General features: G+C 36.2%; 1 protein-coding gene across 2 annotated transcripts in view; it reads right to left on the bottom strand.

The window, feature by feature from the left end:
- Nucleotides 1-4,053: 4,053 nt before the first annotated feature.
- Nucleotides 4,054-22,815, bottom strand: part of BNC2 (basonuclin zinc finger protein 2) — a 230,037-nt gene continuing 211,275 nt past the window's right edge. For both annotated transcript variants that reach the window (XM_071424952.1, XM_071424954.1), the window contains one exon: nt 4,054-4,714. In XM_071424952.1, the coding sequence (XP_071281053.1) occupies nt 4,054-4,714 (661 nt within the window). The remainder of the gene's footprint in view (nt 4,715-22,815) is intronic.

Raw genomic sequence — 22,815 nt, 5'->3', positions numbered from 1 at the left:
CTTGTGCTTTGATTGTGCTATTTTCCTTCCAAATTTTCTTACGTTTTTTCAAAAGATACCTAGTGATTAACCATTAACATATGCTTTCCCGACCCACCATACCCTCCAACTCTCACAATGAAAAGAAAAATCCTAAACAACCTCAGACAAATAATTCAGTTTCTAAAGGAGGTTCAGTACACTTATTTTCTAATCGCAGACAAGGTTTTTTGATATTTACAGAAAAATACAACTACCTTGAATAAAACAGTGAAACAATATGGGAAGAGTGACCACAATAACTACAGGAACTGAAAAAGAAGGAACAAACTCAACGTAAAGGAAAGAGGATCTTCCTCAAAGCTGGTCTAGTTCTTGCAAAATGGTTTAGACTGACAGGTTTGGAAACCAAAGGGATAGCCACAGATTTGTCATAACATAAGCAACTGCACAATACTTATCATGTCATCACTCCATTACAGTCCATGTTCTGTGCTGAAGAGATGAGATGTTTGGTCATTATTACTGCACTCTGAGTCTCTGCTGAGATCACCCAGAAATGCTACTTTCAGTAAAACCAAGCTGCTATGCCAGAGCCCCTTTATGAATTTTTCAGATAATGTCAGATGATATAAATTCCACCACAAGAACAATTCTGATAAATACAGATTCTCATAAAGATGCATGCTAAGGTGAAAGGAGGGAAATGCCATTCAATTCAAAGTAAGTGTAAGTGCCCTTCTAAAAAAAAGAATGTCACTGTTCTGACATTAGTATCACTAACACTGAAGAAACTACTTTTGCCTAGATTTGCCTAAAAATAACAGTAAGTAGTGTTCTGTCCACAAGACAGAAATTATATCTTCTACATAGCTTAAGCAAAATCTGAATGAAATTAAAAATAGGACTTGTGAGGTCCTAACAGTTTTTCAGAGGTTTGTCCCTTTTTCCTTACCTTTTAGTATGTGCAGTCCAATTTTATGTAATAAACAGATTTTTATTTCTTCTATATCAATGATCTTCTGAATTTATCTACAGGTGATGTGTAAATTTTCAAACAAGCTTATCAAACCCAATTGACCTCTGACAGAACCATAGTGAAATAAGAATGCTGAACAGTGATTCATTCAGTGAGGAATTCTTATATATCTCAAATGCGTTTTTCATTAAAAAATTATATTTATTTATACCGTGCATACTACAAAAGAGTGGGGTTTTATCCTGTATATATAATTCCATTTTAGTTCTTTTCTTTTTTAGACTTTCTGTATTACTTGTTCCTATTAGCCTGGGAGGAGAGATGAGAGTGCAGTACAGGTAACACTACAAAGGTTCACGTGTTTTGGAAAAATGCACCCTTACTGTTCTAATTTCCCTTTCTCACAAACACACTGAGCTTGCACAACATAAAACAAAACAAAGCATATCACTCAATTTAACAAGGCAAAGTAGTCGAGGTTTTGAAGAAAATAAAAAAGATGAAAGAAAAATGTCAGTGAAACAGCTTACTTTTTTGCTATAAAGTTTCTTTTTGATAAACCAGAAGGTAAATTTTTCTTATCGTTTCTGTGGAATTCACAAATGTTTTCAGGGCTTCATGAGTGCACAAAATAAAAAAATGATCAGAGGCTTGTAACTCACAGGAACATAATGAGAATTCATAGAGAAATACTTTTCTTTTATTTTCTACAACTGGAAATACTGATATATTAGATATTGATTCCTACTTTTGGAAACAAAAATACTGAAATGCATAAAACGTACTAAAAAAGAGGAAATCTATATTAAGAGTTTCCTCTAGAAAATGTAATAGGAGTTAAGTACTCAAGTGGACCTAAAAAGTAAGAATAATCAAAATGCACAGCAAAACAATACAACGACAAGCTGAAACAATGGAGCATTTCTGACTCTTTGCTAAGAATAATGTTCTGGGTCAGTAAATACAGAAAAGGAACACATTCTCACTGAAGGAATATTTTATTGTATGCTGAAATATCCCTTAGGGGTTTCTTTGTTTGCTTGTTTTTGATTTTGTTATTATTCGTTTTGTAAAGAAAAGAGTCTACAACACACATCCTAATGGCTTTGGCTGTAGATTGAGCTTAAGTAAATACCATCCCTCTGTCAGTATGTTGTGGTGACTAAGGCTGCCAGTGTGGTTTACCAGCTCAAGCAACATGTGTAAACACAGGAAGCAAAAAAATTCAGAGGGCAGCCTCCTTACTCTCTGCCTTTCATAACTGCTTGCTCCTTCTCTGTCTCCTGGTTGGGCTCACTCTCTTGCTCACTATATTTCTTGGACTTTTGTTATTTTCTGACAAATCATGCGAGTGAAACACAAAACATTAACACAACTAGACATCCTTTTTCTCTGTCTTCTAATTTTATCCAAAGGGAAAGTTACCCAATAAAAAGTCCAGCATATATTTTCAGAGCTACTAAGTGCTTCTGTCATTAATTTGTTTCGATTGTTTCTATAAAACATGCCTTAATCATACTACAGCACTTTCCATTGCAAAAAAGACAACTTTACAGAACAACATAGTTAACATTATTTCCCTGTTCATTTTGTTTTTTTTTTTAAACACCACAAAAATCCAGGCTATAATAAGAAGCACACAAAATTATATTCATCTTTGTTCTGTGACAAGTAGTATCAGCATTTGTATCCCCAAATATTATGCATGTTTGACAAAACAAAATTTCTACTGGTTCACATGACAAAATTCTGGGTTTTTTTTTTTTTTAATTTTTATGCAATGTAGTATATAAGGAATAAGGATGCACTATTATTTCTAGTAATAATTGGCACTTGCAAAAAGCACCAAGAATTCTGTATTTCACTTTACCTCTGTTCCCTCCCCAGTATTTTTCTTGTGTAGTCCAAAAACTACAACTGTGGTTATGGTGAACAACTACATTTTCTTTTTTCAAAATGTGTGCAAAGTTGGCACTTTTGTATTAACACTAAACACTAATACTCTTTGTTTGGCATTCATGCCCTCATACTGACCAGATCACTTTTATCTAAGTGTATTTTTTTAAAGACACTTACTGAAAATATGGCAATAGTTTAAGAAAAAAAAAGCATGGATATTATTACACATCCCCTTGTAGTGTACGAAAAAGTGCATGACTGGATTTATGTAATAGTACAAGACAAAAAAACTGTATCAAATCAGGTACTGTAAAGCATGCCAGCACCTCTGTATTACTTATATCTAGCAGGTAGTTAAAACAAGACCGTGGTTCTTTTAAAAATGTGCATTAAAGCTAACATAAATGAGTAAAACTAGGCAGCAAACTATTTTTCCTGCTTATCTAACAGCTGAAGGTAACTGTAAAAATTAAGCAAAAAAATTAGAGTTAAACCACCATCAATACAATTGTTTTACATCATAGGCCTGTCAAGGCTCAATATATATATACAAGTGTAACAGCCATGCTTAGTAGAACGTTATCCCCAATGCTTAGAAGACACAAAGACAACTAAGTAGATTGTTTTTTCTTTCTCTTTTTGTTTGTTTGCAATTTTTTTGTGTTTTTGGGGGGATTTTTTGTGTGTTTTTTTGTTCATTTTTTTGTTTTGTTTTGTTTTGGGTTTGGTTTTTTTTGTTCTTTTTTGTTCTTTTTTTTCTCAGGCAAAAGTTATGGGAAGAACAAACTGGTTCTTTGGAGATGACCAAAAACATTCTAACAGAACTAGGGACAACCGCAGTTTTTCTATTTGTTTTTTTGTTTGTTTGTTTTATTTTGTTTATTTTTTTATGAAGAATCTCTTCCCCCAAATTAAAGGTCCTATGTTTTTATTTCTATTAAAAAAAAAAAGAAAAAAACCCCAACAACCAAGAAAGGGGAAAAAGCACCTGGTGTTTTTTTCTTTTGCTAAAAAAGAAAAGATTATATATATATGTATATTTATGAGTGTGTGTATATATATACATATATATATATATATATATATATATATATATATATATATATATATAAAGGGAGACTGTATATGGCAGTTCAGATGTAGTGGGCCCTCTCTGAGAGCTGGCATTATGCTGTGTCCATCCTTGACCTCTTGACCTAATCTACTGAAGTGAAAGGAATGTTTTTATGCAGATTGGGGTTCTGGCTGTGCCGGTTTCGGCTACGGACAGAGGAGAACATCATGTTGCACCCAGGGACTTTGCACTTGTGCATTTCTCGCAAGTGCACTGTTTTGTAGTGCACTCTGAGGGTTCCCTTGTTGCTGTACATTTTGTGGCAAATGTTACACATTATCCCACCGTTGCTCACCGAAACACTGTTGAACATGAGGGATCCTGGGACATCGGTGCCCATACCTACAGCTAAGGCAGGGGCATCTGCTTTGTGGGCAGATTCCCCGCTGTCACTTGCCCCATCGACGTCGTCCAGGAGAATACCCTCATCGCTTCCTGCATCAGATTCTCTTGAGGAATGGATACTGCTGCTGGACTGGATGCTGGAGGTGGTGCTCAGGTCTAGTACCATATAGTCTTCTGCCATGCCCCTGCTGTACCCATTCATATGGGAATCCTCAGTGCCAGCAGGTGAGGAGGTGTCTTCCCTTATGTCAAGCCCCATCTGATGCTGGGCGCCATATATCTTCACCAAAAATTCATCACGGAGGTCCTTACTAAGAGAAGGCTGTGAAGTGTCCAAGCCCATGTCATCCAGTTCTTTGGTCAACAGTTTACGGTGCAGGTTTATGTTAGCACTGTGTCTGGGAAAGGAAGAGGGAGGGGAGAAAAGGAAAAATGTACAGTATTTTTGATTAAACATACAGTCAACAAGCACCAAATCCAAATTATGATTTACTGATAATTTCTCATAAAAATATCCTCTATCCATGTTGCTTGGAAATTTCAGTCTTTCTATAAGTGGGCAAATTGCAACATAAAAACTAAACAAAACAAGCAAATTCCCCCCCTTATTGTTTTTCTTGTTAGCTGCTGCTCCTCAACATTAGACTACAACAGCAGCTACAGGCCTTTTATTTGAAATTTAAAAAACAATAAATTGTACTAGCAGAAAGTACAAAATGATCTTCTTGATTCCTGAATCCCTGCTGACTTTCTTTCTCTTCAAGAGGCAAAAATATTAATATATGGAATGTGTGTCTAGCCATGTCTTTATATACTTATTCATACATACATACATACATAAAAAGATGTTTATATATATATATATATATAGATATAGATATATAGATATATATATGTACTCACATAACTCTGTAAGTGAAATACCTGAGCAAAGTAAAATAAAGGTAACCAAATAAGGCATTGTCAGAGGTCCTGATTCTGGTAATTTAATTCTTGTATAAAGGGATCCAGAATCAGGCCAAATCAAGATGAAGAAGACTTGAGGGGTTTAAGAGAACAAGTCTTTGAAATCTTCATGTAAGTTTCTGAAAATCTTAATCAAAGTTAGTGGTTTCATCCTTCTAAGTTGTCACTGCCACTCCTCCTTTCCTTTTCCCTGCACTGTCTGCATGCAGTGCTGATTGACTCAAGCAGTGTAATGTCCAGCAAAAATCCCTATTATTGGCAGTGAGAATTTTGCCTCAAATTAATCAAAAAACTTAAGCATGGTTTGGTTTAGGTATTTGCTGAAGTTACTGCAGATATTCAAGACAATGGAAAACTGTCACTGATGGAGGTAGATTTTAAATCAGATCCCAAGAGCTGCAAATTAAAAGACTCTAAAGTGTTTTACAGGATCTGGGCCTTTGCTCTCAAGAAATACAGCTCTACGTTTGCAAACAATGTAAGCCTTTGGGTTAGTAAATGTGCAAAATAACCTGTTATTTGAAACTGCATTCTACTCTCCACTTTTGGCATAGGCTTTATTCATCCACTGCAGTAGAACCTCACTGATTTGCAGTAGTGTCAGGAAACCCTCTTTGAAAATCTGCATTTTCTGAATTAATGATGCAACCAACAAACATGACAGACACCAAAGACCTCTGAACACAGAACATGCTCATTTTGCTGAAGTGCTTAAGTATACGAAATCAGTGTAAAGTTTTCAGTAATAGAAAACTTTAGGGTTCAGTTTTCAGAATGTGCAGTATTGCTAAGGAAATGACAAATATTTATTCACTTTCTTTGGAGGGTGACTTGAATTTCGAGTCAGCAAAAAAAGAATTAGCGAAGTTCTACTGCATAACATTCTTTGCAAGCTAAGGACCCAAACCCGCAATTTACAACATGCAGACTCACCAGTCTGTCTGCCCATTATAAATTGCAGATCAGAGCCCAAATGTAGGAGGGAAAAGAAGAAGGGGGGTGGGGAGCGGGAGGAGGGTGGGGAAAGAGAGAGAGAAAGAGAGAATTTTAACATAGGAATAGCTTAATTTGCAAAAAGCACTAGGTACAAAATTGGCAAGGGAAGACATAACAATGATCAAATATTTTACAGACATTCAGGTCCTTCATTAACAAAAAAGGGAGAAGAGGAACAATAGCTATTAGCAATATGTCCTTATTGGAAGCTTTTATTTTAAGAAACCCTTTAAAACATACCTCTCAACCAACTAAAGTCCCAAACATGGTACAGCAATACAATGCAAATAAATAAAACAAATGCAAATGTAGGAAGATTAAATTGATGTGGAGTAAATCTCTGTAATTTTCTGACACTTTGTGATTAATTTATCTGTTGCACATAACTTAAGGGAATAAACAAACAGCAATAGAACTAATCTGTCCCATTCATCTGCAAATGCAAGTAACTGTTCTCTGACATAAAACTGATACTAAAATGTAGTTTAATTGAATTGTGTGTACTTGCAATTATTCCAGTAAGGGGGTGATCTAGAACAGAGGATTTCTCTCCTAATGAGAGACAGTTGAGAGGTATGGGCAAGGGCGGAAAAAAAGTGGAGAGTATTTCTTGGTTTTGTCCCACATGGGAAATACTCTTTTCACACAAGCAAATATAGCACCATTGCTTTTTTGAGGCATAGAAGTGTAATTATGCATATCCCCACACTGCACTTAGGAAGGCTGAGCTTACCTTGTGATAAGATCAGCTTTCTAATCTTTTGCTAAATTGAGATCACAAAAGAGAGAGAGGAGCGGAGAAAAGAGAAAGAAAGGGGAGGGGGAGGAGACATAGAGAGAGAGAGAGAGAGAGAGAGAGAGAGAGAACAAATTCACATTCCAATCCAGACATATCTGGTTAAAAAAAAATCTGAAACCAATAAAACACAGACTTAAAAAAAAGTCTTGATTGTGAACCTGGTTTTTGTCAGCTGTAATATCATTTATACTGTTGTCCTGATGGATACTGACTCAATCACACAATACAGAAAACATAAAGCAAATTAATCAAAGTATATTCACACCATACCGATTATTATCCACAAATGAGTTCTGAACAGATGCATGCAGTGCACATACATGAATGATAAACAGTGGTCCTGATGGTCCCTTGCCTTTCTGGTTTCAGATGGAATATAGCTCTGTGTAAAGTTGCTAAGTGCAGTACAGGAAACGCGTACTGTGAAGGCCTGTCCACACTGACCTGAGTTATTAAATGACTGTAAAAGCACATTTGTGCTTATCATCATAAGGCTAACTGAAAACTACTCATAAAGTACTCATGTGTGTACTTATAATTTCTCCCCTTCTCTCCCCTCTTCACTCCTGTGTTATGGGAATTTGTTTCAGCATACAAGCTAGTTAGGATAACTGTAATTGTTGCTTCCATGCATTTGTGCCTTCTATTTCCTTGGTTTTCTGCTGAGAAAAACAACAGTCAGGCATGCAGTGAAAAAAACTTCAGCATTCACTAAATGAAGAGATGAGAATAAAGTGCCATGTTAAAGAGGGGCACCAAGCCCCAGATAGATAAAGGCCATTCTGAGAGAGACCAGTGGAAGGATACAAACTCTGCTGATGCTCTGATAAGAAGAGATGCCTCCCTTATTAAATTCTCACTTACAGCAGTAACAATCAGTAATCTAGTTAAAGTATGTACCAGCACATAATATCTGTCAGGCAAACGATGTGCAGAAATGTGTGGACCAGTTCTGGCACCCTGCTCAGTAGTGTCCCTTTTCCGCTGTCAGCAGTACTGTTGGATTCTCCTAATATAATTACATTGACTTTTATTCAATTAAGTGCCATTCCTAGCCTTAAAAAGAAGCTACTTTATCAATTGATTCAGGTGTAATGCAATAATAAAGATGAACTCATGGCAGTGCATTAGCTCTGCTGTTCATAACTTCTGAACATAGGTTCATTCATAGCAGTCGATTTCCATTATGCAACCACAGTTCAAAAGAATTGATTCTTTTACATTCATTTCTTAATCTATTTCACTTGTGCTTAATACTGTCCCTAAATATCATATGTGAAAATATTCTAGTGGAGAAGGAGGTATAAGTTGTGAAAAAAATTCATTTATTTAGATACTGAAGTTTTGAGATCTTGTTAAAAACCCCAAAGTCTCAGACCCCCTTTTGCATACCAAACAGACATTTTCCATCCTAATCCAACCCCTTCTCCTCTGCTTTGTCACTCCCAAACCCTAGGAGACCCCTATGAGCCCTCAGCCAATGCTAACCACCTGTCATATTCTTCATCCGCTCCTCCCCATGACACCTAAAGTTTCTTGCTTCAGCTATTCTGTTCCCTGATGTGATTTACACAGTTCCTTACGTCCTTCTCCTCTGCTCCCCGGTATGTGTAAACAGTGGTCCCAAAGTAAGTCGAGGCACAGCTTAGGCAGAGTGATTTGTGCCAATACATGAATACTGCCATCAAACAGACAGAAAATCTTGAAGCAAAATGTGCCAAAACCTGCTGAGCTTCATCTTGCCATGGCTTCATTACTTCTCATACCTCAGCTAGCTAATTTAGGGCCATCTCTGGTGTCATTTGCAACACTTCAACTGCTGCTGTATCTGCAGGGAAAAGAACTTAAAGAACATAAATGATTGGGAGAAATAAATATATGTGTATGAAACAAAATATTTGACCTAATTAAATCCTTTGAAAGCCTCTGGACTTCCCAGATTGTTCATTTGTGCATCAACTACCAGAATGGCATTTGATCCTCACAGTGGAAATGTTGTGTAGAGAGAACTGGTGATTGAAGTCTTCCAGACAGAAATATGCCATCAAATGAGTTTAACTAAAGGCATATCTCACTCTGCTTCAGTTACTATACCCATCAGTTCCTAGGGAACAAGGGATGGTGAAGAGGGTTGGTTCTGAAAATACTGTCTGGGGCAAAGAATTTCCGAATACCTGCTGAGGTCTGTACTACATGTCAGATACCCATAAAAATGAAGAGGGTATTTTTTCCAAGATGCTTTGAAATGTAGCTTGTTGTGGCAAGGAAGTTTGAGCAAATTCTAGGACCCAGAATATCTGATTTTTTGACATAAATACCACACTTTCCAAGTTACTGTTAATTAATGACTTAGATGGAAGGCAAAAGTGTGTGCAAAGCTCTCACTAGACTGAATTTGGCCATAAGAATGGAGCAGTTCTGCCATGAGGATGATAATGATAATGATAATGATCATACACATAAGATGTGCGGTTGTGGTGAAATGTCAACCTCTGAGTTCACCGCTGCCTTTTCAGACAGGAATATCAGCAGCAGTGCAATGCAGAATCCTACAACAGTTACAGAAGCTCCCTGATTCTGGGCATGATCCCACTTGTGGTACTATTTTCCTTCTCTTGCACAGTTCATGGAAGTATTCTTTCTTTAACAGAATTCATTGTTGGTTACACCCCACCTACTACTTGCAAATTTCTTACTGACAGATGCACTATGCACCAACTGAAGGAAGGGGATTATAAACCTAGGAAATATGGTCAATTAAACGTACATTCTATTTACACAGATAAAAATCCTGACTGGGATCTTTTTAGCAGTTTCCTTCTACACTTGTCAAGGAATCTGATTTTGTAAATTTACTGTCCATTTGTTGGAAAAAAAAATGTAATGGCCAATTTAGTTTAGTTTTTTTATTTAGTCAGTCTTTTAATGTCATTTTGAAGTGAGTGAGAAGGAATTTATCAGAGTAGAATTTGTCCTGGTATAGAAATTGGCATGAGTTCTATGGATGACTCAAGGCCAAATTTGGATGCGCCCATAGCTGCAGTCCTATCTGCACCACGGCAAACCTCATCTCTGATGCACAGAGCAGAGAGAAAGAATTCTGATTAAGAGAGATGTTTTTTTTAGATGTGAGCATTATAGAGGGCACAAAACCAACTGCATGAAAAATTAGGTTGAATATGTTCACAGCTCAGAACAGGACAGGCTGTTGAAAATTAAGCATATAGTATTATTTTATTAATTATTTTAGCATGAGGAAAGTATGATTATACTTAAATATTATGGGATGAGGGAGAAAAAAGGAGTGAGAATGAAAGAGATGCACATTTGTTAGGGACTGTGTAAATCCATTTTCCACTGCTTGATGCAGTGAGACAGAAAAGCCAAGCCAACTGATGTCCCAGTTAAATGTTCTAGCTACTACTTCTTGTCTGACTGTAAATGACAAAGCTCCCTGATAAAGATCTCAGTCAATCATCGAAGTAAGCTGTATTGTTCATTAAAATTCTGAAACTATCTCCACATTTCTAATTGTATCCAGCCACAACCATTCTTCCTATATTTCCAAGAAAGCCACCATCCCAATTACGTACATTTCAGATATTCTGAATGTGACTTTTCTGGCAAACACATGATTTGATAAATTAATACCACCTAGCCCTACCATTCTAACACTGCAAAGAAATCACAAACAGAACATGACAGCAGGAGGCCATCAGTCTTCGGCTTTGTTTCAAGATCAATAAGTGATCCCAGCATTAAGTAACACTATAAAATTATATTTTGAGACTTAATGCATGTAAAGAAAGCATAAAATTATTTTTTGTCTAACTATGTTTTTTCCAAGTGATAGTAGATTTGTTTTTTTTAAAGAAGACAGAAGTTACTATTGGGTTATAAAACCCGAAAACGCAAAATCTTCAGCAGTTTGAGAAGATATTGTTAGAAAATCAAAGGCCAGAACACAATTGGCTGGTGATTTAAGTACAAACTGATGAACCTCTTATTAAAGCTAGATATGGAAGTTACTGCTCTGGTTGTACAGGCCCCATAAAAGCTATCCTCCTGCTATACTTAGTCTACAACTAAGCTCTATCAATCTGGTTTAAAATATAAACAATGAAATTTTCATTACCCCTCCTGTGAGATTTTTTTCTTCAGCTCAGTATTCAGCCTACATTTTTACCTATAATGAAGTGTAAAAGGAAAGTTTTCTTTGTTTCTCTTCACCTCAAAGGCAAAGAGAATTAAGACTTTTGGTTTTGTTTTAAATTTTCACATGATTTTAGTTGTGAACACAATTTAGTAACATGTTCTTACCTCAATTTCATGTACCTTTCCTGCTTGTTTAAGCCTGAAACTCATAGAAAGGCCCAGAATAGGTGAACACTATGGAAAACTGGAATTTTATGGAAACCCAGAATTTTATGCTTTCTCAGAATCTCGGCAGACTGAAAGTGCTGAGTTTCATGCAGCTAAAATCAAAGAACCAGAAAGTAAGACTCTGGCTAAATATAACAGTGTACATATTTATGAGAAAGAAATGGCCTCAATTCTGATATTTCTTCAAGAAAGAAGCAGCAATCATTTCTCCCATTTGTTTACGAGAACCAACAATAAAACAGTTCCTGGAATTTAATTAGTAACAGAAAATGTTAAAGAAATTATTGTCTCACTTACTGTTCTAATTTTGGCACTCTATCAGCAGTCTTTGATACAGGATTTGTTTTATTTTGCATTCTTTTAATTAAAAAGAAAAAAAATCCATAAATCTAAGCAAAGATTGTAACAGTTTGAGATCCTGATCTGACCTAAATTATAAAATTCACATTTATCTGAACAGGGACAAAATTTAAGTCTGTACATTAGTGCTTCCATGTATTTGATCATATTTAATTTGCCTCTGAGTGTTAGGGGAAAAGTAGGTATAGAGGCTACACTTCAGAAAGAGTCAAAGCAAAAATACTACACTACCTGATAAAACCACGGCATTTCTACATGAACAAGGTAATAGCATCAGCTCTTAAGGCCTAAAATTGCATAGAATCTGAAAAATATTAACCTTTCATAGGAAGAAAATTCAAAAGGTAAAATACAGTTCAGCACCTATTAAAAAAAGTAAAAAACCCCAGTGCTTATTAAATACAGGAAATAAAGGACAAGTAAGTTCTTGCAAATTAAAGATGTGGAGCCCAGTCATTTCAATCCCTTTCAATATGAAACAAATCACTCACACTGGTCACGAAGACAGCTCCCTCTACACTCAAATTATTCACTTGAAGATAAGCTCCTATCAAACTCTTTAGGGGTTTAACTAATTTACTGCACAGATACGGCACGTCTGTTGTAATAACAGGTAGGATGTATTGGGGTCGACCATTTATCAGAATTAGACTTCTTTTTTCAATTCACAGTGAATTATGCTGCCTACACTGCTCCTCTTTCTCAGAGCTTCCCATCCCCTTACGGCCCCTAATGTGGCAGGCAAACAAAATTGACAGTCTCATCTTGTCAACAAGGGGTGATTCTCCTGAGAAGCCATTTAACTTTGCAGAGGAAGCAATGTATTAATGTGCCTGTCCCAGGAATGTTAATCATCTTCAAGCTCCCTCTAACTTTGACATGAACAAAATCACCAAATTTGTTTACTAAATGAATTGTAATATGCTAATAAGAGAGCATGACATATATGGTAAAGCCAAACAGATGGTTTGTTTACTCCACTTTGCAACTTTATAAATGTTGTAACTCTGAAGATGTTAGTGAGAATTATTGGTTTGTTGGCAGTGGCAAACATGCCTTTTGCATACTTAATCCACAGTTAGAGTCAGAAAACAATTTATCATCACCATGGAATGCATAAAAAATGTTAATGCAGTGATAGCATTTAGGAAGGCAGGATATTTGATTGTGTGGGCAAATACTCAGGTTAAATATGAAACTGATATTTGTTGGCAATTTTTGCTACCAAATAATTAAAAAAACCCAATCTGTCAGGCTTGGGACTTTTGAAAGGTGCAATGATTCAGTACACACCTGTTGAGGTGTTTAATGAAATGGTCCTTATGGCGTGAACAGAATTACGCCTTCACAACAGTTGTGCGTGCTCAGAAGCATTGAGGTTATGGTGAACTCTTTAATATATTACTATTGTTGTCCATTAAAGATCAAAAGATGTTACAAACGAAAAGCACAACAACTGGCATACTTGCCAAAGTTGCTGAGAAATGATCAAAACTGTGTTGCAACACTTCAACCTCTCACTTTACTAGCTGCCTGGAAGCAAAACAGACTCATTACAAAATAGCCAGAACTCTTGTCTAATATCTGGACTGGCTGAGAAAGTTTAGAATGAACTCTTGTCTAATATCTGGACTGGCTGAGAAAGTTTAGAATAAGAGGATTTGTCTGACAGAATATTTTCTAAGTGAACTAACGCAGTGTCACAATGTTACAGGCACAAGAAGTCGTTATACATATGACAAAGTCCTTTGATGGGCAGAACAGGTGCTTAGCACTGCTGTCTATCACTCAAAAGCTTTTTCTACAATTTACACAAGCTCTACAGAGAAGTTTAGCTGGTGCAGTGTACTGCAGTCATGCATGAAGTGCTCATATCCACTCTGTTGAAGTATTTGCTAGTCCTTGACACAAGATGCATTTTCCCTTAAGAAATACTGAAGGGATGAAGAATACATGTATTAATATTTCTTTTCAAACCTAAATTATCTAAATTTTACATGAACCAAGTTTTGCAATCAGAAGTTTTCATCCTTCATTTAATTTTACTGCTAGAGCCAAAAGTGATAATTTTGCAAGTTTTGACAAACAGACCCTAAAGTTCAGCATGCCACTCATGAATTTTACTGAACCCCAAGTTTCGGTTTATGCAGAAATAAAGAAAAAATTCAGATAGATTTCCTAGTTTTCCCCTAGCTCTTATTTCAAACCAAATATTTTCTCTAGATGTTGATGCACAGCAACATATTATCTCATGGTTTGCTTAGGAGATTTACAGATTCTTTATTGATTGAACTTCAAGTTCAAAATAATAATAATAATAAAACCTGAGGTCCAGGGATAGTTTTGTACAATTTCAGGTGCCACAGCAAATCTGTAAACCATTTATTTTGATGAAAATGCAATAGTAATTCTCATTCCTAATGTTTGTTTGTCTAAAAATGCTGTTTTTGTTTATATAATACCAGAGGAACTATAAAACCAAATATGATGTGGCATTTCAATAGGGTTCCTCTATTAGTAATTTTAAATTACTAAATAAGGACCTCTATCAGGTCCACAGATAGCTGATTATCCTAAAACCTCCTTTTATTGATGCCCCAACTTCTCAATAATTTCAATCCTCTGAGATCCTTCCATACGTGCTATTGTCAGCATTTATTAAATTCTCAACTTTTTACTCATCCACAGGAGAATGTGCAAAGGTATCTAAGTTCAGCTTGCTGTCCAAGGATTATTTTGGAAGAAACATTAGCGGCTGTCCCAGCCTGGCGCTTATATCTCATTTGAAACATCTACTCATTCCTGACCAACAAAGAAAATTTCAATAAAGTACTTTTACTGGTTTAACAGCAGTGAGCTCCTGGGACTGTCAAAGTGCTCAGTCTTTTCCGAGGAGAGAAGGAATCAGCAGCTCAAATATAATTAACCTTCCATTCTCAATGCAAACTGCCAGGCACAGGAGCTCTGCAGTCTATTAGTGAAGTTATAACGGCCAACAGGCAGAGGCAAAATTGGTCAAAAAGTTGGCTGCTGCTGTCATATTTTTAGAATTATGATTAATGACACTAATAATGTGGATGATTACTGATACGTGTATCTCCTGCAGTTTATCATATTGCACTGGCTGCCTACGTCCACAATAAACATGATGCTATCATTTACCTCTTTATTGAAGGCAATCCTTCTCTTGAAGGAGCACATTCTAATTACTTTGTAATGTTTTATGTCTTAAACATTTTGCAGCTCTGGACCTTGCCAACTGCTTCATGTCTACCATTGATTAATTACAGAATGTTTAATCAAAATTTAGAACCTAATGCAGTCATTTATGAATGCGCTGCAGTGCCAAGATAGTTAAGCTGCCGTCCCAAGCTTGGAGAGTGCTGGGTTCAAAATTAAATCCCAGAAATCTGGAAGATGCCAAAGATTTTACCTCGAGTGATTTGAGTTTAAAAATCTTACTTCAGTTGATGAATGACAGGCACCCACTCAAAATGAAAGGTCTTTGTTGTATATGTATGTATGCTTGCATGTTCCTATCACATTTTTCTTCTTCTTCAAATGTCTTAATTTTTCTCTTTATGCCATTGTTGCTGCAGTTGCAGCCCCTTTTCAAGCCTTCCTTGCTGCTAAAGCTCCTGCAAACACCAGTCAAGAGAGTGTAGTTTTGAAGTGGTTAAACGAATGAAAAATAATTTGCAGGGACAAATACATACTTTTTTTTTAATGTGGATTTTTATGGTACTGTCATACAACCATTCACCGTTGAAGTTAAGTGTTTTTTTAATACCATTACTGAACTGCTGAAATGGATGCTAATATAGCTTGGAGTGCTAATGTCAAATCCTGGTAATAAAAAAGACAGACTGCTGAATGAAATAATTTCAAGTAAAAAATAGAACAAAAGTGCTCTCACTCTCGCTCTACACTTTTATTGAATTGGGACTGACTGAGCCAATTGCTTTAGAAGTCTGTAAAACACAATTACTAGTGAGCTGACTGACCCAGCAGTGCCCCTTCTGTGACAGAACAGACTAAAAAGGCTACAGAATTAGTGCTGTTCCCCTATCTGGCTATCAGACCTGAGAGACATCCAGTGCAGGATCTGTTATCATTCCTGCCAGGGCCCCTCCTCATGAAATCTTGGTTCTCAGTCTTGCATAACATATAATATATATATATTGTAGATATATCTGTATGCATCTTCATCTTGAAAAAGGGCTCATTTACCATCTGAGAGGGAATCCAAGTTCTCTTTCTATCCATTGTACTTTTACATCCTTATCTAATAACATAATGTATGTCTTTCTTTCAGTACACACATCCACAGGCACACATACGTCTGGTCTATTTTTATTTCCGCATATTGTGTATAAAACACAAAACTACAACCTAAGGTTTACAGGCAGCAAAATTAACTATGTCCCATTTGTATTTTCTGTTGTAAGTGGCTGAACTGTAATTACTTTCTTTATTCCGGCATAACAAAGAAAAGGAGAGAGGGAGGAAGAGGGAAAGAAAGGGGAAAAAAAATGTATTGAACTGGAAATGTGAAACACTTTTCCCTAGTTAATAAAATAAGCAATAAAGTTTGTAAAGCACTGAAAAAAATTTCAGTAACATTGGAAATAACAACTTATAAACCCTATAATTTACATTTTGTGTTTTAGCCTCTTATAGTTTGACACAGACATACAGCTTGGGACTTTCTTACCCCTCTTTGCTCAAAAGAAAAAAAAAAGAAAACCAAAGTGACATAAAAAAATATCTTCTTATTACAATCTTATTCTTTCCTTCTCTTCCCCTGCCTTCCCCACACAAAACAAACCATTTTACATTTATTCACAATGCCAACAAAGTCCTGCAATTCTTTCTCCTTTATGGGAGCATATATTTCTGGCAAATCTAAAACCCTTTCATTTCTTTTCCAGGTCCATTTATATGAAGCTTGAAGGTGCCTCATGGCAAGAATGTTAAATTATTTCTTAGACAGATCTTTTAAAGCAATACTATTCAGGGCAAGCTTAAATGTGAAATAGACTCTTAATTAAAAAAAATAATTTAAAAAATAGTTTTCTTAGCACATGGCAAACTGCTCATTTAAAAGATGTTGCTGAAAAGCAGGAAGCACTACAAAAAGCCTTAGATTTTTGTTTTAGAAGCAGTGGGCTTAAAACTGTTGTCAGGAAATATCCAATGTTTGCCATTAAAATTTTAACTTGTGATGAGCCGTAAGAGGTATCTCACCTGAGATATTCCTATGTTACCTCAGGTCCCAAAAGACCATCTGAGGTACCTCTAGAGGTACCATTAGAGAACATTTTATGCGTACGTGCTGGACGTGAATGAGTGGTTTCTACTGAGGTACTACAGCATAGCATCACAAATACTGGTACATGATGTGTGGCACTGCTTGCCTGAAGAGACAAAGGATAGCAAACTCCTAGTACTGCTAGTCAGGATTAAGGGGTAGTAAAAAGCTGTGCACAGTGTCTTGCAGTGCACTTGCAGTACCTATACAGTGCTCTCTTCCTTGACACTGTGGAGCACTTAATTCTCTCTCATAACTCTTTTTGTCTTCCTTCGGGATCACTCTGAGATAAGCAGTGAGCAGTATTTTTAGCTTTACCACTAATATTTTCTAACTGAACAGTATATTTCTGAAACTATAGGCTCTACTTCACAAATTTGCTTTTACTCCCTGTCATATTTGCTAATGACTAGCAGCTTGTATAATCATAAAAAATGTTCCAGGTTTAGAGAAGTTGGATTTTGAGTTTCTTTTCCCCAGAGCCCATAAATTGACAACTGTTTTTGAGTAACATATTTTACTATGATGTATTTCAGTGGAAAATTCTCCTGTCTCACCTGCCTCAGTAGTCAAAAAGCAATTGAATAGAAATCCAAATGATCTTTGTTTTAACATACTGATCACCTGCTACATAATTCTACTTCAAAATACATTTTGAAATGTCAACCTCTGTGTAGATATACTGACAGAACTGGCACACTATCATTTAACAAAATGTTATAGCTATTTTGAGGCATCTACACATGGTAAATTTTCCCTCTTTCAGGTTTGTTTGGGGTTTTTTTGTGTGTGTGTGCTTGTTTGTTTGCTTGTTTTTTTCATTCATAAGACTTGCCTCACCAATTTTCTTACTCACATTAATTCGTATATGTCCCAACACAGTCACTCAGTTCATGTTCCAATGAATGAAACAGCTCAAATCTAGGGGAAAGAGCAGCATTGTCATTATGGGGAAAAGAAAATGGTCTCAGCTATTAATAAGCTTTGGTCAGGGTATAAGAGCTGATGAAAAGTTTACTTCTTGAATTGAGAGTTTCTCTTTTCAAACAGACATGCACAGCTGACAAATGAATGGATCATGATTGTATGTATGACAGCATTTACCTGCCTGTCTCTGTCCTTCACTGAAAGCTGTAAATCCAAAGGGCAGTAATAAATTTGTTTCCCTCACCGTTCATTATTTCTCCCCACACTCCTGCACCTGAGAGTGTGCAGTGTCTTGTTCCAACCAGACTTTTGGATGCAGTGTCCTGGTGTTATCTTCTATGTGTAAACTCCAGCTTCTTTCACTGTGGCAGAAATCTTACAACCTTCTGCTCTTAAGTATAAAAGAACAGCTAGAGGCTTTCCCTGCAGGAACTTATGTGGGTAGATGTTTTATTTAACCCACTTCCAAAAGACTTGAGGGAAGATGAGGCATCTTCATAAATGGGCAACAGCTTTACATTTACTCAGATGAATGGAAAATAATTGTCTCCCTCTCTCTGGAAAATCTGTGGTTCTTCCAGTATTTTCTAGGAACCTAGGGGCAACCAGGATATTATGATAGGCTGTTATGTTCCCTGTCCTGTCTTCCCAGATAATCTCATTCACCAAACAGAAAACACACAGAACTTATGCAGGAAACTTGGACAAAACACATTAAACATTTACACTATTTGTCACAATAAATACCAGGCAAAAATATTGCTCAATACATGTTCTGCTTTTGGCTAGTCTTTTCAATGTTTTACTTATGCTTCCCACCTATGTTAATCCTGGTCTAGCAGTTTGTTTAAATAAACTTTTCAGGTCACTGAAAATATCTTGGCTCATTTGCAAGTTCATATAAAAATGAGGCTTCTTGAACTGCATAAAAAACTGTATCCTCCCTCTCTTAGCGACATAATTTTGTATACCAAAGCAGAACAAGAAAATGTAGACAGCAAGTTGTTTTAAAAAACAACCACCACCTCCAATTCAAATCCCAAATAAATGACTGTATGTAGTTGGGAAAAAGTCCCTCCACACCAGAACTGATGCTTCAATATTTGCTCACATAAGTAGACTCATGCTTCAATTTTTTTATTTTCTTTTAAATTTAAAAATCTTATTTAAAATCTACTTAAACATCTTGTGAAGACATTTTTATATGCATTCTAGTTTTAATTCTGCTTCTTCTGTTCACATTGGTGAGTATGCAATATGACAGGCAGTCTGTGTTCAACATGACTACTCATGGAAGAGGTTAGATCAGTAGATCTGTGTTATGGGTGGCACAAAATGTTTCTTTATGATACAGCTTCTCTTGGGTAAGGAAGAGTTATGTGAACATTAGCAATGACACACATCTTAGTGTCTCTGCAAGAGAAAACCTAATGGTTCATTCAATTGTATTGGATATGCAGCTACTCTCTTTGTGAACTGCATCACATCCAGAAGCAATAGTACAGGTGTAAAATGTGTTTATATTTTTTAAAATGTATCAGATACAATTTTTGTCTCTTTACAAATGGCTCATCAAACACCCGATGTCTTAAAACTGGATTTTCTTGTTCTTATTGGAGGAAATCCAAGTTGTATGTGACAGCTAATTATATTTGGGGAATACAGTAATAATTATCATGGACTGATGTGAAGTCTTATATTTCTTGGAGCTAGAATTGAGAGCATTTATAGAAAACAGTTCTCTAAAAACTTATTTGCAGAAGATTCCAAGCCAAATAGGATGATTGTGTCAAGGAGGTGATAACAGGAGGCAGGTAACAGATTTCTCACATCTTCACCTCCCTTGATAATGTTTACAGTGGCTCATCATAGGTAACTGATGTTAATTTATTCAAGCACACCTGTACGAGGGCCGGAAGTCAGGTAACCAGACAAAAAGTATTTCTCTGCTTTTTCCATACAGCTACCCAGAGGCCCATATCTGCACAAATTTAGTTCTGGAAACATCAGCAGGTTTTAATAAACCACCTACAGATGTCTTGCTCCATACAAATCAAGGAGTTTACGTTTTTAAATCTGGACTGATTTAACTTGCAATCAAATGGCACGATCACACTTGACATCAATAGTTGCCTCATATTTATTTATAAGTCACCCTGAGCAGATATTATTTTGTTTTAAAATTTATTCATGGGGCTCAATTACCTTTCCCATCTTGTGGAACACACACACATGCACGCACGCACACATACACATGCATATGCATGCATGCTCAGTTTTTGAGAAAACTTAAACCTAAATGACAAACCTAAGTAATGAATAGTCCTACTTAAGTAGCAGACAGGCAAAATGAAAAGTTTGGGTTTGTTCTTCTGAACAGGTACATTGAGAATTTATTTATTTTCCATACTTTGAGAAAAAGGAAAACATAGTCACCTATTGTTATTGTTGTGTCCTAGCTTAAACCCCTTATTTAAACTGACTTTAATAGTGTCAATAGTGAGGTGCAATGGAGATTTAGCATGCACTAAGTCCAACTGAGAAGATGGCTCTATTTCTCCTCCAAAAAAAAAAAAAAAAAAAAAAAGTTTCTCAGCAAGACCTAATGAAGGCAAAAGGTCCACCTACCACCTGTTTCATCACTGTTTTTGACCACAAAATTCTTGGCTCTCATAGGTGATAGACAAAAATGAAGCTAACCACTCTAAGTTGTACCTTTCAGACCTTTACTTAAGACGTAGAGGAAACTCTGGCATTGCTGTCCCATTCAGTCAGGAAATAATTCTTCCCTCCTCCCATCCAAATGTCTCATCCACTGTTCAGGATCATTCTCTGAGCAGCTGTACCCTGTGCTAAACTCAGTGTGTGCTGGGATAAAACTCATAGATGAGGCTGGGAAAGAGATCCCAGGGGAATCTGACTACTGCAGCCACTGGCCTTTTCTTCTCACTTGCAGGCAAGATCTTCTCTGACTCCAGAGAGAATTCAATCCCCAAGGGCAAATCATTCCATTCAAATGGTCAGTCCTCAAGGGAATGTACCTTCTTCCCATCTCTCTTCCATCTAAAAAGTTACTTGAAAAGATGTCTTTCCATTCAAAAGGAGGCTTATGACATTGTTTCTGACAAAATTTTTAATATTGTCTCTTTTCCTATTTATTCTCTATTGTCTTTTTGCAACAAGACTTAGTCTGAACATCATGTCTTCAGAAGAAAGGACATCTGAAGTAAATACAGGAACAGAAATGGAAGAACAGCTATTCAGGAAGTGGTTGTTGAAGTATGGATGAAAAAGTGGTTTACTCAAGTCTAGTGCTTCTAGGTAAAGAAGTCAGAAAGACTACTCTGAGGAAAAGACCAAAAAATCTAGGCATTAAGGGTGATTCAATGAGTGATGCTACTTGTAACTCAGAAGAATGATGAAAATAGGTGCTTTTAAAAATATCTAGGCTAAACAGAGCTTGACTATTGGAAAACAATACTGTTTAATTTTTAGAAGGGATAATAGTATTTCTGGGTCTTTGATAGTAAGGAAAAGAAGTCTTTGCTTCCCTTCCTCCTGAATTAAAAAAAAACATATTCAAAGTGGTACTCTAAAATCTTCTGGTGATCTTTACCATAATTTGCAAAGATTAGCACTGGTTGGCCATAGATCTCAGTGGATATTCCAACACTGCAGGCAGAAGGATATTTATGCAGGTGTTGACCTTGGCAGGAATGATGCAGGACTGATAAAGGTAGATTTGGTCAACCTTAGCACAAATTGCTACATGATGCTTTCTGCAAAGGCAGAGTTTGCAGCTCTGACACAGATAAAACCCCTCCGTTGTCCAAGCAGCACTGGTTTTTCTCCTGATGCGATATGCTACCGCTGGTAACAAGCAGTCGGTATCACAACCCCTGCTTTCCAAAGCCCCTTTTACAGTAGCTCCACCTGCTGTCAACAATTTGGGGTTTTGTGTATGTACAAGGGGGAAAATTTGATTAACCCTTGATTAACTAGAGTTGCATTGGAAAAGGACTTAAACCAAATCAGATGCCTCTAAAGGAAACAAAAATAATCAGCCAATGTTATCTATCTCCACCTAAACTTGTATTTTATTATAGAACATAGCTGGAGTTGTGAGTTTTAGATATATAACTAGTTATACTAAGATTAACAATGTAATTAATATAATTAATTAGGCTTCATAAAATGACAAAAAAAAAGGATAAAAACTTCACAAGACTGTAAGCTATGGAATAGTTAGAACTCTGATTTCATTACAGAGATAGTACAGGAAGTACTGAAAAAAAAAATTCATTTTCATTTTCAAAGCAAAGACACTCCAGCTAATCAAAGATTATATGACTCATAGCACAAGCAAATCACAGAGACTTTTGTAATGAGTGCAAAATGGGATGCAAATCCATTTCAAATATTATCCATGAGTTATTATTTTGTGCTGTAGGTAGCTAACCCTTATTTCTCATACAGCAATTGTTAGCAAAACACTCCTGACTTTTTAAGTGAAATTGATTTAAGTGGCTGGAAGAAGTTCTCATTTTGCAATCCTGTTAATCTAATTATCTAGTTATCTTTCTGGTGGTCTCCATGATCTGAAAAGCTGGGAACTGCATATACTCTCTCTCTTGGAAAAAAAAAGAGAAAAATATATATATTCAAAAGGATGATGAGAAAAAAAATCCTAAAACAAATTTAATTGAAAAATTTTGGGGGTAATTAAACAGTTTGCAAAAGACCCCCAAACAAACAAA

The sequence above is a fragment of the Agelaius tricolor genome, unplaced genomic scaffold (assembly GCF_023055355.1).
Source record: "Agelaius tricolor isolate 1412-34295 unplaced genomic scaffold, bAgeTri1.0.p SCAF_4, whole genome shotgun sequence".
NCBI classification, from domain to species: domain Eukaryota; kingdom Metazoa; phylum Chordata; class Aves; order Passeriformes; family Icteridae; genus Agelaius; species Agelaius tricolor.
This window is presented reverse-complemented; position numbering and strand designations above follow the sequence as displayed.